Raw genomic sequence first — 15,278 nt, 5'->3', positions numbered from 1 at the left:
TGAGAGCTGAGTCACTTTTAGAGGTTATGTTTCATTGTTTATTTGTTTCTTTGTTGTTGACTCTGCTGACTCTGCCATGTTTCTTATCAGAACTCCCTGGTCATGCTAAGTCTCTTTTCTCTCATTCAAGTCTTTGTGTCCAACTAAAAGTATTTTATTTTCATTTTTTATGTGCCTTTTAAGTAAGATTGCAATTTTTTTTTGCTTGTAACTAAATTGTAGCCTGCTGTGTGCGTAGGTAACATCTGTCGCTAAGATCTCTCTCTTTCGCTTATGGCTCCACTCTTGTTCGGTGTCAGGCTAAGCCTGAACAATTTTGTCCAAGAAAAGATTGATGATATTGATTTAGATAAAACAACCGCTGAAGAACTGAAAAGCATCCTCTCTAAAATGCCGGCGGTAAACTTGGAAGTTACGGATATCGGTAAGGTTTTTCTCCCTCTTAATGTCAACCAATATGAAGCATTAAAGTCTCTTTGTTCAGCATCGATGTAGACTCAATTACGATTAAATTTTAGATTCCGCTTGCATAAAATCTTGCGCCACCTATAGATTGGTTCTGTTTAACTGAAGATAATTGCATGCATACACGTTAGAAAGTTCAGTGGCTGCTAAATCTTGGAGGTACTTAACCCGAGACCAATGAAATAGAGGAGATTCTGCAGCTTTGCAAAAATGACCTTTCCATCTATATCAGGTTTTATTTAAATTTTGAAACCTCAGTCTCATCATTTCTCATTTTTGTACGGATAAGCCTTTTTCTGCCGTGTAATAAAGAATTATGTTGAGCGAATAATTAATTTATTTCCGGCTTTGACGTAAAATGGAATGTTAAAATTGGAAGGAGTCCTTGTTTTTAATTAATATCATAATTAAATAAGGCACATAACTCCGCTTTTATGATGAATTCCTGTCGAAAGATAAAGAAGTTTTTGCTCAATATATTTAGATTTGTGACTGTCCTTGGTGAGTTGAATGATCATTTTCATGTGTCTAAAATGATGTAATCTTATCTCTTTTGTTCTAGAATTGGTGCATTGTGGAAATATTTTAAAGGCAAATTCCTCATTATCTAGCTGTGGCGTTAAAGCAGGACAAATGGTTCATGTTTTGAAAAAGAGAGAAAAAGGTATGTATCTATTGAACTCATTTTGTTTGGTCAAGATGTACATACGAGAGGAGACTGTTGACACAAGAACTCCTGGCAGTAGGGTTTCAACGGCCGAGAAGGGTTAGCGGCTATTTACAGTGTATTAATGACAATACTGTCTGTCAGAAACATGATTAATGAAATAGCAAGGATTTGTATACTTTTATTAATTTTTTTGTGGTCCAATGAAGTGATAATAACTAGTGCCCTTCTCTGCAATAAGCAGGATCTAAGCCAATCAGCTGATCAGTTTTTAGGAAACGCACTTTGTTTTTTTTTTTTTTTCTTCATTCCTTTTTTCTTTTTTCGTTCAATGTTTTTCATGAGTAAATTACAGCTAAGCTCATTGGACCAAAACTTGCCCTGTATTGAACATTCTCAGGAAAAAAATGACTTTACTCTGGTATGTTTTATCAAGGATTTTTGTAAGCAATCAATCGCATATTCTTTTTGCAGATGTCCCGGTCAACAATGAAAATATGAGTGAAAAGGAAGCTGTATCCATTGTTGTTGAATTCATAACACTGACTTTAAATCCGAACTCCAAAAGTGAAATGCAGGTAACTTGTTTTTCTCTAATCCTTTATCATATATTTTTTCTCTGAATGATGCTGCATAAATCATCACAACAGCTCAACATTCTTACCTCCTATACCTAAGTATCAAATGTCTGTTATCATTAAAAATGAAACTTGAAACTTTGTAGAAGTAGAGTGGTACACACTTTTCGAAATTCTTCAAATCTAAGAAACCATTGATTCAATTCTCACAGATAAATTTGATTTTTTCTTTCTTAAAAACCTTTTTTTTAAATTATTATTAGGTAGGATTACTTGTTGGTTTCGTGCATTTCATATTGGCACAATTTTATAATCCTCACATTAATATGGGCATGTGACAATGGTGAATGAACATGTACAGCATCAAATTCAGCATCAAGAATAATATCTGCAGTGCATACTCAAATTTTATTCATGTTCTGTGTTGAATTCTTACATACCCAGGGACTTACATACACATTACCTTTGTTATTCTCTCATCTAGTTAATAACAGATTATTCAACATTAAATATTTACGTACTATTCTTCCTCTGTATAATAGTTTATAATTCTTTTTCTTTTCTTTAAATTCCTTATGATAATATTTTCCATCTAAATTGACTCATTATTTCTTTCAGAAAATGCGCTCATTGGTTCTTGATAACATCACCTCACTAACTCCAAGCCTTCGAAGAGATCCAATTGCCCTCACTTTCCTGCAGGATCCAGAGCTGTTGGCAAAACTAGGAGATGTGCAAACAGTTAAAAAGTAATTCTCTAAATACTTCCTTCTTGTAATATAATTTAAAATAAGCTAAAGTTTTCCGTTTTTTCACAAGAGAAAACTTGCCATTTTCTTCTTTTTTATTTCTTTTTTTCTCTCCACGTCCTTTATGAATCACACAAGATATAAAAAGTGTACAATCAAACTGTGCTAATTTAGAGATGGACTAACTTTTTACGCTTTGATTCAGAATGAAGTGTCTGCTGTACATATTTTCCTTTACTGATATGTGCTTTCATTGAACAGGGTTAGAGGTTTTCTTGGATTTCAAAATTCCCAGACTTTTCTTAAATTTTTAGGGTTTCCGAACTAAATTCTGACTTATCCAAAAAAAAAAGAAGAAAACAAAAAAAAGAATCCTTTGTGGCATGATTTGTAATAAAAATTCTTTTTGCAAAAAATTTGAAGCACAAAGTCTTTTAAACTTTAAACAGAGTAATGTTTTGACAAAAGGAAAAAAACTTGAAGGTTCCTCAGCAAAATTTCCTGACTTTCTAGCGTTGGATGAAAGTCTCTAACTTTCCCAGGTTTTCTATGTTTTTTTCAAGAACTCTCCATTCTGTTCAAATATCTCTGCGCTTTGTCTCTTCTTGGAGAACTTTATTATATTGCTTTTTGTATTTTCTTGAATATTTTATCATACTTTTTGCCAGATAAAATACAGAAAATATGAGGAATGTAAAGACCAAATTTTTCCATAATTTCATGGTGCACCCTGATATCACCTTAACTTGAAATCTTTTGAACGTTATTCATGTGTATTGAAATCCTAACACTTAAAACAGTTTCAAAGAAATTTCAAGTCAATGAAGTTTCAAGGTGCATTTGAAAATGTTTGTCCTAACTTGAGTCACACTTAAGACATAGCCTCTCCTTCATGTGATACTTTTGATGCAAGTATTTTATTGATTCTGTCATTCACTGGAACGAATGTCTGTACTTGTTTAATTTTACAGAGTCATAAAGAAACATCCTGCTTTGGTTGAAGCTGCCGGCTATATTGTGGCCTTGACTGATACCAGACAGGTCTATGATTACTTTGATCTCAATTCTTCCACACAGCAGCTCAACAATCTTAGCGACGATGAAGAAATGGACTCCTCACAGGTTAGTCATGAAAATTTCACAGATTTCTTGAAATGGTTCCATGAAGGTTCGCTAGATGTAATTTGGGAATCAAAAAAGACATTGAAGTTGAATCACTTGGGGGTTCAAGTCATTCATCTATAGCACTGACGAGTTTCGTTCAATCAAATTTATGTGGTCGCAAACCTTTAAATATCACAACAATTTTTATAATGGGGATTTTAAAATTTCCATAAAAAAGAAGTGTTAATATCATTGTAATGTAATTGGGAAAAAAGAAAAACATTTTAAGATCTTGAAAGCGCACTTTTTCTTAGGCCGAGTTGGTGATTTTGTCATGTGCAATAAAATCAGTACCTATACAATGAAATTCTCATTACGGAGGAAAAAAGCTCATCTGAGCTCGAAATTCCCCCATGTAACCCTAAAATACTTTAAGTTTTCTTTTAAGTATTCATAGTAACACTTTTGTCAGTAAAAAATGTAATCTTCTTTAAAGAATAAATTTTCTACCTACATCAATGAGTGGCACATATCTTTTTTATTTTATGTAGTTTCCCATCTTAATGTATTTATATACTTTAGATAAAAACATTCCAAAAAATCAAAACTCTTCTCAAAATCAATGATCATTTTTTTCAACCCATACCCTTGATTTAACGAATCCCACTCATCATGGCATAGAATAATGTCTTTGTCATTGCGGTTAGAGTTTGTGTTTTATTTCAGAGGACATTACCTTTGGATTCATATGACAAGTATCACCAACCTTTTGCACTGCAGTCTTTTAACTCCAGTTTGATAATTGGGTTTTTTTTATCTTTAATCGTAACCTGGCATCAATTCCCTCCTACTTTTGACTGACCTTGTACTTTTGTTGGTTTTGATAGGAGTAATTAGGTAGCCAAAATAAAAGCCTTTTAATGACTGTTATGTTTTTTATTTCTAACATAGTGAAGTATTAACATTGGCTACTGAAAAATTTCAATGTCAATTTTTAAGAGGCTTACCTACTTCTCACTAATACTCAATGCTTAAGTGATACTTTTTAGAGGCAACAATAGTAACTGATTTCGGCCAAGTTAAATACATGGTGAAACCGAGAAAAGGAGAACAAAATTAACCGGGAGGAGAATGGGTCGAGGTTTTTTTTCCCCCTGCTGTGATGTAGTAGTGCACATTCTTTTCTTTATTCTTTTTACGATTCATACGATTGCGCTGGCATTATTTTCAAGTATTATAACTATATAATTCATTCTTCTTGCATTTTTTCCAGTCATCAGATTCTTTTGTAACGCCCAGCAGTTCCTCTCGGCCAAATATTACCACTGCTCAACTTGCCGCTGCACTTGCTGCAGCTTCAGGCTCAGGTAAGTTTGCTTATCAATTGTTAGCAGCTAAGTGTAATTCTTTAGAGTTATTTTAGAAATAAATACAAATAATAGTAATAATAATGCAAGAAGAAAATACGCACTAAGCTCCACTCTTTTTGGGTATAAAAGCTGTCTCTTATCGGACAAGGTCTCCATTACAAAAAAAGTACTAGTTTTGACAACTCTTCCCTCATTAAGTGATAAAATCACCAGTCCCCTTCCAGTCTCTTCCTCTTCATCTTGTGAGACCCGGCAAGGATAGCTCAGACCTTCTACCCCCTTCCCCCCTCAAGTAACCATGAATACTTGTACTTAGCCTCTTACATATCGATGGCAACACCACATATCTTCATCGCAGTGTTTCAAAATTTCCACTCCTAGTTTATTTTTTCAAAGTGAATCAATTCAACTTTATGGCTTGAAATTCATCCAGAATATTCTACTGACGTAGAAGAAAAATCAAAGAAGTTTTCAAGAAATTACATCGACTAGTTCTCGTAGGAAAAATAAAGTACGATCGGAAGTCTACAATGTTGCGAACAGAGATATGTGGCCTTTCACTCCAGTCATCAATATTTGCATTGTCTCTCATTCTTTCCTTTTTTTTTCAATAATTTCTTACATTCTTTTTGTACATTCTGTTGTAAATTATAGTTGATGGAGCCTCTACTTCGAGACGGAATTCTGGTGAAATAACATCTGCTATGGTGACAGAGGCAGTTCAACAAGCAATTAACCCTTTTTCGTCTGATACCACCATTGCCCAGGTATGTTCAAGTGCAATCAATAAGCAAACTATCAAATAATCAGAATTGGGAACAACTTATCTGATGATGGAGGTTTCTGCAAACTGGACGAATTCAAACAGAAAAAGCCTAACTGTATCAGTTTTTGCCTAATTTTTAGTCGTGCGGCGAAGCCGTATAGACTCAAGGTTTCGCCGGAGGCTAAAAAGTGTCCACACTTTTAGGCTAAGTCCAAGAGGAGAATTTTCGAGGAACCAAGTAATATATGAGGTATTGATATCGGTGCATTTTGGCCCAATGGAGATGTTACATGTGCGAGGAGTTTGCAATTTGACTGTTGATTCTTGTATAAAAGTTCGCGAGGAACACAATGGTGCCACTAGTTTTCTCTGAAATCATCTTCCATGCTCAAAAAAACCTCTCAAGTTGAGGCCAAAATGGAGGGGATATCCCACCCTACCCTGAGAGTCCACGTCTACATGAAGACAAACTCTCCATGCAAAGATAGGGAGCAAATACATTAGCAGGGTTGCCCTGTATTCAGTTTTGGAGTCCCCAGATAAATTGGTAGCCCTGTCAAAGTATTAGCTCCCTATCTTTGCATGGAGAATAGGTCTTGATCTAGGCTTTGACTCTCAGGGTAGGGTAGTATATTCCCTCCATTTTGGCCTTAACTTGAGTGCTTTTTTTGAGCTTGGGAGATGATTTCAGAGAAAACCAGTAGCACCATCGTGTTTCTCGTGACTTTTTACACAAAATTCAACAGCCAAATCGCAAATTCCTCACACATGCAACATCTCCATTATGCCAAATGGAATTTCTGATCATTAAGCCATGGTTTGGTAGCGTTTAGCAATCAACTGTGACCATAATGTAAAGAACCCACACAGGTGCCTTTCGGCGGAATGTCGCCCTATGGCATTCTTTATCATCAAGTCACTGTTGAACATTTACTGTTAAGTAGCGTTTAGCAACCAAGTATAGCCAAAATTTCCAGAACTCATACCTCAGATGTTCAAAGAGTGTTAACATGTGTCGCCAAATGGAATTTCTGATCATTTAGCCATGGTTTGGTAGCGTTTAGCAATCAACTGTGACCATAATGTAAAGAACCCACACAGGTGCCTTTCGGCGGAATGTCGCCCTATGGTATTCTTTATCATCGAGTCACAGTTTAATAGCGTAAATAAGCAACCAATGGTGGCCAAAATGTCAAGACTCCAAACTGGTGCTTTTTGGCTGAATTTCGCCCAATAGGATCTTTGATGATTTATCAGTAATGGTTGATGTTTATGTTGATTAATTATTACTGTCTGAAAGTGAATCCTGTGGGAGAATATTATAGGGTTGGTTCAAACAAGTTAATTTAGAATTTTTTTCCTTAGCGCTAATGGACCCTAAGGGACAACTTCAATTCATCGAACCAAAAGTTTTCAATGTTCATAACCATTTTTTAACTGTCGGAACTCACTAGACCACATTATATTCATGATGAATTTAAAGAATATCGCTGTCAAAAGTTGAGTTCTCCTTCAATTTAGCACTTTTTGTCATTACCTTAAAGACCATATGGAAAGTGCTAAATTTACGGAAAACTCAACTTTTCACAGCGATATTCTTCAAATTTATCATGAATATAATGTGGTCTAGTGAGTTCTGACATTTAAAAATGGGTATGAACATATAAGGCTTTATTTTCCTTGAATTTAAGTGGTTTTTCAGGGTCTACGGTAAGAAAAAAAGTCTAAAACACGTTAAAAGTTACTTGAACCTACCCTATAATGTTGAGCTATGACTTCAACTTTCATGAACCCTTACTTGTGCCTTTCAGCTTGATTTCGCTAAATGGAATTATTTATGATTGAAGTCGTGGTTGAGTTTACTATGCTGATAAAATATCATTGGAAAATTTAGGTTTCACCATCATAGTCTTCTACGAGGGCTGTCCCAAAAGAAACCGGACTTTTGTCATAGAAGGCGAACAGCGTCGTAATGAAGTTTTCTTGGGCTTGTTTGAAAGCTGATAAGCTACTAAAGATGCTTGTTTTTACAGAATGCAAACATTGGTCTTGGTAAGGAAACTACACGCTTTGGAATAAAGGAAAGTCAAACTCGAGTTTGGATTTTTGTCTTTATTTCAAGAAAAATTTAGATACAACTTAAAAAAAAAACCAGGTTTTAAGTTAAAAACTTCGTTGCTCTCTTATTCAAATGCTTAAAAATAAGGAAATCAACATTTTAAGCAGCTTACCAAGTCATCACCTATCCCCTTCAAAATATTCGCCAGCTTTGTCGATGCATTTTTGCCACCGTTTCTTCAATCGGGAAAAACACTGTTGAAAATCCGCAGGTTTGAATGATCGCAATTCCTTCAAGGTGAAACTGTCAACCGAGAATATTACAATGGTGTTCTGAGACGATTACGCGAAAATGTCCGCAGAAAAAGGCCCGAGCTTTGGAGAGAGAATTCCTGGTTTCTGCATCACGATAATGCACCTGCCCAAGCATCCCTCCAAATTCGCGAATTTTGTGCAAAGAATGCCATGAGTGTCCTCCCTCATCCCCTCTATTCACCTGACCTGGCTCCGTGTGATTTTTTCTTCACGACTTAAATCTACCTTGAAAGGTCGACGTTTTCAAACCATTCCGGAAATTCAAGAGAACACCTTGAAGGAATTGCAATCATTCAAACCTGAGGATTTCCAACAGTGTTTCTCCCAATTGAAGAAACGGTGGCAAAAATGCATCGACAAAGCTGGCGAGTATTTTGAAGGGGATAGGTGATGACTTGGTAAGCTGCTTAAAATGTTGATTTCCTTATTTTTAAGCATTTGAATAAGATTGCAACGAAGTTTTTAACTTAAAACCTGGGTTTTTTTTAAAGTTGTATCTAAATTTTTCTTGAAATAAAGACAAAAATCGCAACTCGAGTTTGACTTTCCTTTATTCCAAAGCGTGTAGTTTCCTTACCAAGACCAATGTTTGCATTCTGTAAAAACAAGCATCTTCAGTATAGCTTATCAGCTTTCAAACAAGCCCAAGAAAACTTCATTACGACGCTCGGTTCGCCTTCTATGACAAAAGTCCGGTTTCTTTTGGGACAGCCCTCGTAAAAATAACCATCAGCATTACTGCACCAACCAAAATCTAGCCCAAAAAAAAAAAATAATTCGGCTGAAAAAGTGGGAGAAGTTGGGATGTGCAGTCTCAAAATAAAAATACCTAGCTGTGATTGGACATAGCTTTGCTTTCATTGAGACTTTCAAATTTTATGAATAAAAAACAGTACGCGTTTAGCAAAAACAGTTAGTTTTGTCCTTACCTGTAGACCATACAAAAAGAGCTAAATTGAAGGAGAACTTAGCTTTTGACAGCGATGCTCTTCAAATTTTTCATATACCTGTACAATGTGTTCTAGTGAGTTTGGATGGTAAAAAATGGTCAGGAACATTTAAAGCTTTATTTTCCATGAATGTAAGTTGTCGTTCAGGATAGATTCTGACGACTAGATCCTTACTAGAGTAAGGAAAGAAAGTCTAAAATTGTTAAAAGTCACAGAAAAACGCGAAAAAAGAAAAAAGTCGGAAAAGGAAGTCAAATTTACATAACAATAAATTAACATAAAAATTTCGTAAAAAGTATTGGAAATTACGAACAAATGTATTTACGTAAAAACTGTATTGAAAAGAAAGTTAATTTTAATTAAGAAAAATAATCTTGGTAAATCAATTTCTCACGTAAATTTGACTCAAAATTCATTATAAAAACAGGACCGGATTTACCTACTTGCCGCCCATGGGCCGGATTTACCTACTTGCTGCCTATGGGCCACCTGTATTTTGCCGCCCCCTTCTCATTCGTTTCGAAACATCAATAAAAAACAACTTAATCGGCCCGAAACAGTAACAGAGAAACAACTTAAAACGGGACTAAGGACGCAAATAATAAAAAGAAACACATAAAATATAATAAGAAACCCGGGACGTTTCGCAGGGATCACACCCGCATTTTCAACCGGCAAAACAAGAAAAATTAAAAGAAAGGACACTATGCCCCTCACTACTAGCAAAAGTTCGCACGGAACTTTGCGTGAAAGTTAAGTTCCGTAAACCTATCTACATAAGTGTGAACGAGGCCTTCCATTTGTAAGAAATGAAGGTAAAAATTATGCAAGAACAAACATAAATGTGGTTTAATAATTTTAACTTCCGCCGGCGCGCCGCGCTGACCGCACTGTGTTTGGCACAATGCGTGAAGTATTCGTACAGTCTTGTAGGCGTTATGCGTTTCACGCCGACCGCCGCACAGTGGATTGAGTCAATTAGAGGGGTTGGACATGAAATTTTTGACAAAAACTGCAAATGTTGATGTTTATTTCGTCACATTTTAAAGTTCAAGGGGTGATACTGGAAGAAAATATCACGAGAAAACCAGTGGAACAGATTGCAGAACATTAGGTTCTTGTATAAACGGAGTTATGAGCGTTTTAAGTTCCCAAATTTTTTCCGACCTCTCTCATTGACTCGATTCACCGTGCGCCGCGCTGAGGGCTTCTCCTTTTTATCTCAAGTCCTCATCATCACTGCTGCACCGCTCCATGCCAAATTGCGTGTTTGGTTTCTCTCTTAACTCGACTAAGTAATTAAAGGTGCTGTCACCGAAAGACGCTTTCTCGTTTGTAATTTTTTTTTTCTGAATCCGATTTTTTTTAAACCTACATTTTAAAAAAATGCAAAATTTGCCGCCCCCTGCGTTAAGAAATGAGAGATGCCTTACTCTATTACCCAATGCATCTGACGAGTTTTTCAATTCAAAAAGGAACGTATGACACTCCACAAATAAATCACGTTTGAAGCGCAAACCGGATAAAACACGATTTGTCAAAAGTATTCATTAAGTATTGCACTTTCCACAGAAGCATATTGCACAAAAATGTCACTGTAACGACTTCCGGATATGGTTGCGACCAACTTAAGGCTCAAAATTTTGATTTGTTCGCTCCCTAAAAAAAATGGTCCATCTCAGTAACTTTGCTCACCAAAACTGACGAATATCCGAGGGTCACAGGCTGTCGTGGTCCCGGTCGAGAGAGGACATTTTTCAGGGTTGAAATCCTTCCTCTTATTTAATTGTTTTTTAAATAAACTTATGCTAGGACACTATCCCTGAATAACAAACAGACCAATTTGGCTGCAATGCCCCGAGCCCTGCACGTGTGAACTTGAGTCATTCGTTTTTACGACTTTTCCGAGGGTCGGTGGCCGCTGTGAGGCCGCGATTGCAGCCTCGGGCCCCGCTTTGAGACCCGCTCGAACGAGGCTCAATTTGGGTTCGGGCTTCGGGTGCGATTATTCTATCGTCTAGCGACTGGCCACTACGCGGCCCAACCCCTCGAAGACGCTCCGCGCCACCAGACTATCGATATTTTAGACCAAAATATTGTATCGATATTTCAACGTTTATATATCGTCCGTATTGATACATTTATCTCCAGAAATATCGAATCGATTTTTCTTTCTTTCTTCTGCTGAGTTGTGTATTTTACACCTCGGAAAATCGGAAATTATGGTCAATTTTTCATAGTTCGAATTTCGGATTTCGCTGGCCAGGTTGTACAGACCTATACTAGGGCCCACGAACGATGATCCCTGAAAAATCGGGCGAATAAACGCATGGACCATGTAAATGACAACGCTGCAGGGTCGAGCACGCACATCGACGAGACCGGGTATTGTGAACGCGAAAAGCTATTGTATGCGAACTGCTGCTATTCTACCCCTATCTTCAGGTCAAAATTCTTCATAGGATCCCCTTTCGTAAAAGATCAATTTCTTGTAATTTTGCCCCAATCTCTTCGTCCATTACATGGTTGGATTGCTCGTAAAATTCTGAGCTAAATCATATATAATTGTTATATACAATTTTTATTTTTTCCTTCTTCTTCCTTTTTGAAGCGAAGTCCAATTTTTATTTATAACATCGTATCTCGAACTGTAACTTTGCTGCTATTTGACCGATTTTTATAAACGAGGCCTCTTTTTACTCGTGTTTTAAAGGAGAGTAACGAAACACTTGCTAAAAAAATGTTACACAACTTTCAACAAATTTTGGTTTTTTCTAGCGGGAGGGTGAAATTGTAAATTACGCGTAAGTAATTAGGGTTCGATTGTGGCTCGGCTCGGCATTGTCCCCGAACTCGAGACTCGGTTCGGGCCGGGGTGTCGCTGTTGCCAGTGTTTGCAAGAAATACCCGCGGCTCAGGGATCATCGTTCGTGGGCCCCAGTATACGTCACAGGGTAAACAAACCTCAAGATGCAAATACCTCCTTTTTTCTCTATGTAGGTATAGGACTTTTCGCGTGGCTGCTCGACGGTTTGTTAATCTGTGGAGGTTAAGCTACATTCACGCGTCGCAAGCAACCTGGCGCGTCTGCTTCTTGCTACTGCGAGCGCGCCTTCATTTCCTCCTGCACGCAACAAGGACAACCGCGATGATAAAGAATTCCATTCGGCGAAATCGAGCCGAGAGCAGGCACCACGAGTATATCGACGGTGAAACTACCAAACCACGTATCTCGTTTGCGGTGTTTAAAAATCTACGCTCACATTTTATTTTTTTGAAGTAGACCAAATCCATATCATTCCTTGAAATTTTCACGGAATTTTCTCCGCACAAAGAGGAAAAATCACAGAAATTTTCAAGACTGGATGTTAAGTAGTTTTTCATTTAAAAAATAAAGTATGACAGGAAGTCTGCGACGCCGCAAACCGAGATACGTGGTTTGGTAGTTTCACCGTCGATATACATTATGGGTTATTTTAGTGATGGGTGGGATTTTATTTAAAATTCCTATGAATCCTAGGTATAGTATTTACTTTAGTAAACAATTATCATTTATTCCATCACTTCTTCGGATTATTTATTTTTAATCAATCTATATTCATGTGAAGTGTAGCTCATCTGCATTTTTCTTTCCCTGGAACCTAAATGTATATTATGAGTTTGAATCCATCAGAAACTAAGTCAGTCAAAATCAAATTTAACTACATACGAAGTGAAAACGATTTGTATTTCGCAAATCAAAGTGATAGTTAAAGCAACCAAACTGTGTCAGAAATGTTCCCAAATTACTAGGTAAGGCTTTTATCAGCTCATCATCTGATCCAATAATTTTAATTGTGGCATTTCATTCGGCATGTCGCCGCACGACTTCTATGATACTCAAAGTCTCACATATATAATTTGAAAGGGGGGGTCTGGGGGGGCGGCGCCCCCTCAGCAGGTAGCTTTTGCTACTTGTTTTTAAAAACATTCTCCTAGAAAAATGACGGTAGTGCGTTCTGTCAGGCATTTAGTAATACTGCATCACCAAAATTCTGAGAAATATAGTACTGCATCACCAAAATGCTGAGAAATAGGGCATTTCTCAGGGCCTAGTTGACACAGCAAAATTGATCGTGCGAGGGTCGGTTGCTGGATACATTAATGCCAATTGAATGAACCGTGGCAGTCAACTTATCAAAATGGATTTTTTGTTGAGAGCAAAACTCTGACGCAGACAGAAATGAGCCCTTTTGAAAACTGAGTGACATTAGAACAATCTTAAAACTTCTGAATCAGAAATATGTACTTAAAAATTTGCGCCCATCACTTATTATTTGGAATTACATTATTTTGGAATCCTACTTTTATGCTTTTGTTGGTCAAAATTTGGGATTTACATCATGACAATAACATTCTCAATTGAAAGGTATAGCCAGGTATTATTTTAGATTTTTAACTATTTTTATTTTTATTTATCCAACTGAGCATGGCTGAATTTTCAGCGGAAACATTTTGGTTTTGTGTGTGTAAAATTTTAGCCTTGTTACCCGCTTTTTAAATTGTTTTTTATTGTATATCTTGTCACGGGCTGCAGAGCATCTATCATATCTCGTTTACATCATGACCTCTTCCGCATCATAATTTTTTACTGTTTGTTTTACCTTCTGATTTTTCTCTCTTGTTGTAGGGTTCTACATACGAGGCCCAGCAGCAGCAAATGGTCGAACTTGGGTTCACTGATAGTGCAATCAATTCGCAAGCCCTTCAAATGACAAGTGGAGACGTGCATGCTGCTGTTGAGCTTGTTTTGAGTGGTGCATTATCCAACAATTCGTGAAAATGGAACAAGACTACAAATCAGTTTGTTTTTAATTTTTTCTAGTCATCATCGGTCTGAAATTCATCTGCGGCTAAAGATTAAAAAACTAAGTCCGTACAGAAATATTTAGATGTTGCTTGGATTGGAATTGAATGGACTTTAGATTAGATTTCATAATGTTGTATGTCTCCTTCAGAGAAATGTGACGAGGAAAATGCTTTTTTGGTGTGCAAAAAACAGCTGTGAAAGTTAAAGAGCAGGTGCTGTTCCCCGATTTTCAATGTTATGGTGAGCTTGCAACTTTTTATGTACCGTGATTGAAACAATCAGTTCCAAATTGCATGAGTTGAGCAACCCCAAACTTTCAGATTTAATAGATAAATTATTAAAATAATCCAAAGTTTTAAATTTATCTTACCTCCTGATTTTGTAATGGATTTTTCAATAAAAAATCCATACCAATAGTACAAAGGCACGTTCTTGTCATAACATCACAGAGGGGTAAACAGCATTTGATCTTAAGTGTAGACCTTTCGCTTCTAACATCTGATCAAAAAAGCATTTTCTCATGCTTTACTTTTCAACTTCTTACACAAAGAGGTATACCCTCACTTAAGAGACCAACCCACGTAGAGTCCTTGAAAAAAATCCTATCTGAACTGATGTGCTGCTATTGGTAAGGTGTGCTAATTAGGAATGTACACACTTTTATAAGAAAGAATGCCTATTTAAGCAACAAGCATACACTTAGGACTGCAAAACTGAAATCACTGAAAACTCCATTTCAGGTTTTTTATTTATATATTTTTCTAGGGTTAGAGTGAAATTTCCTTTTACAGAGCTATTTGTTAGTAAAACTAGAGAAAAACCGTATTGATCTAAAGTCTATTGATGTCTCTAAGCCCGGCTTCAAATATCTAACCCTCAATGAGGGTTCCAGTTTTTGTCTTTTTCTGTTTTTACTTCAGGGGGAACGATCAACCTCAGAATGTGAAAAACAAAATCAGTAAATACAATCTCATTTAAACTTATTATGCGTCTTTTTACAAAAATCCCTAAATTACATCCCTAAATTTTCCTCTAGTCAATTTGGGACACCTGATATTCATTTTATGCACCTGTGCACCTAATACTTATAGGGAAGTACGTTAAAAAGGTAAAGAGGTGAAAGGCAAAAGACGTGTGGGTTTTATTGAAGTTTTCGTTTTTATTTTCATTTGACTTATTTTCTCATCACCTATCATACTATACAGCATTTAACAGGGATATTTACATAGGTCCATTAAGAAGTTAAAAAATAAATCCTGAGGTATGAATTATTTTTGGAGCCCTAAAACAGAGATTTGAACGTACTCTGAACAGATGTCTTGCATTCTGGTTAATACATGATCACAATAGGACAAGTTTTAAATTAGACATCTGCACTCACCAGCAAATGAAAAGATGAGTCATTCC

General features: G+C 36.5%; 1 protein-coding gene across 1 annotated transcript; it reads left to right on the top strand.

Moving 5' to 3' along the window:
- The first annotated feature begins 102 nt into the window (after positions 1-102).
- Positions 103-14,854, top strand: LOC109033120 (ubiquitin-like protein 7). Its single transcript, XM_072306143.1, has 8 exons — positions 103-424; positions 1,028-1,129; positions 1,607-1,710; positions 2,329-2,459; positions 3,431-3,581; positions 4,837-4,930; positions 5,588-5,700; positions 13,692-14,854. Exons 1-8 carry the CDS (start codon positions 274-276, stop codon positions 13,839-13,841), a joined length of 996 nt encoding a protein of 331 aa, XP_072162244.1. The 5' UTR covers positions 103-273; the 3' UTR covers positions 13,842-14,854.
- The last annotated feature ends 424 nt before the right edge of the window (positions 14,855-15,278 follow it).

This window comes from Bemisia tabaci, chromosome 1 (genome assembly GCF_918797505.1).
Source record: "Bemisia tabaci chromosome 1, PGI_BMITA_v3".
Classification (NCBI taxonomy): domain Eukaryota; kingdom Metazoa; phylum Arthropoda; class Insecta; order Hemiptera; family Aleyrodidae; genus Bemisia; species Bemisia tabaci.
Note: the sequence above shows the minus strand (reverse complement) of the source record. Positions and strands in the feature narration are given on the sequence as shown.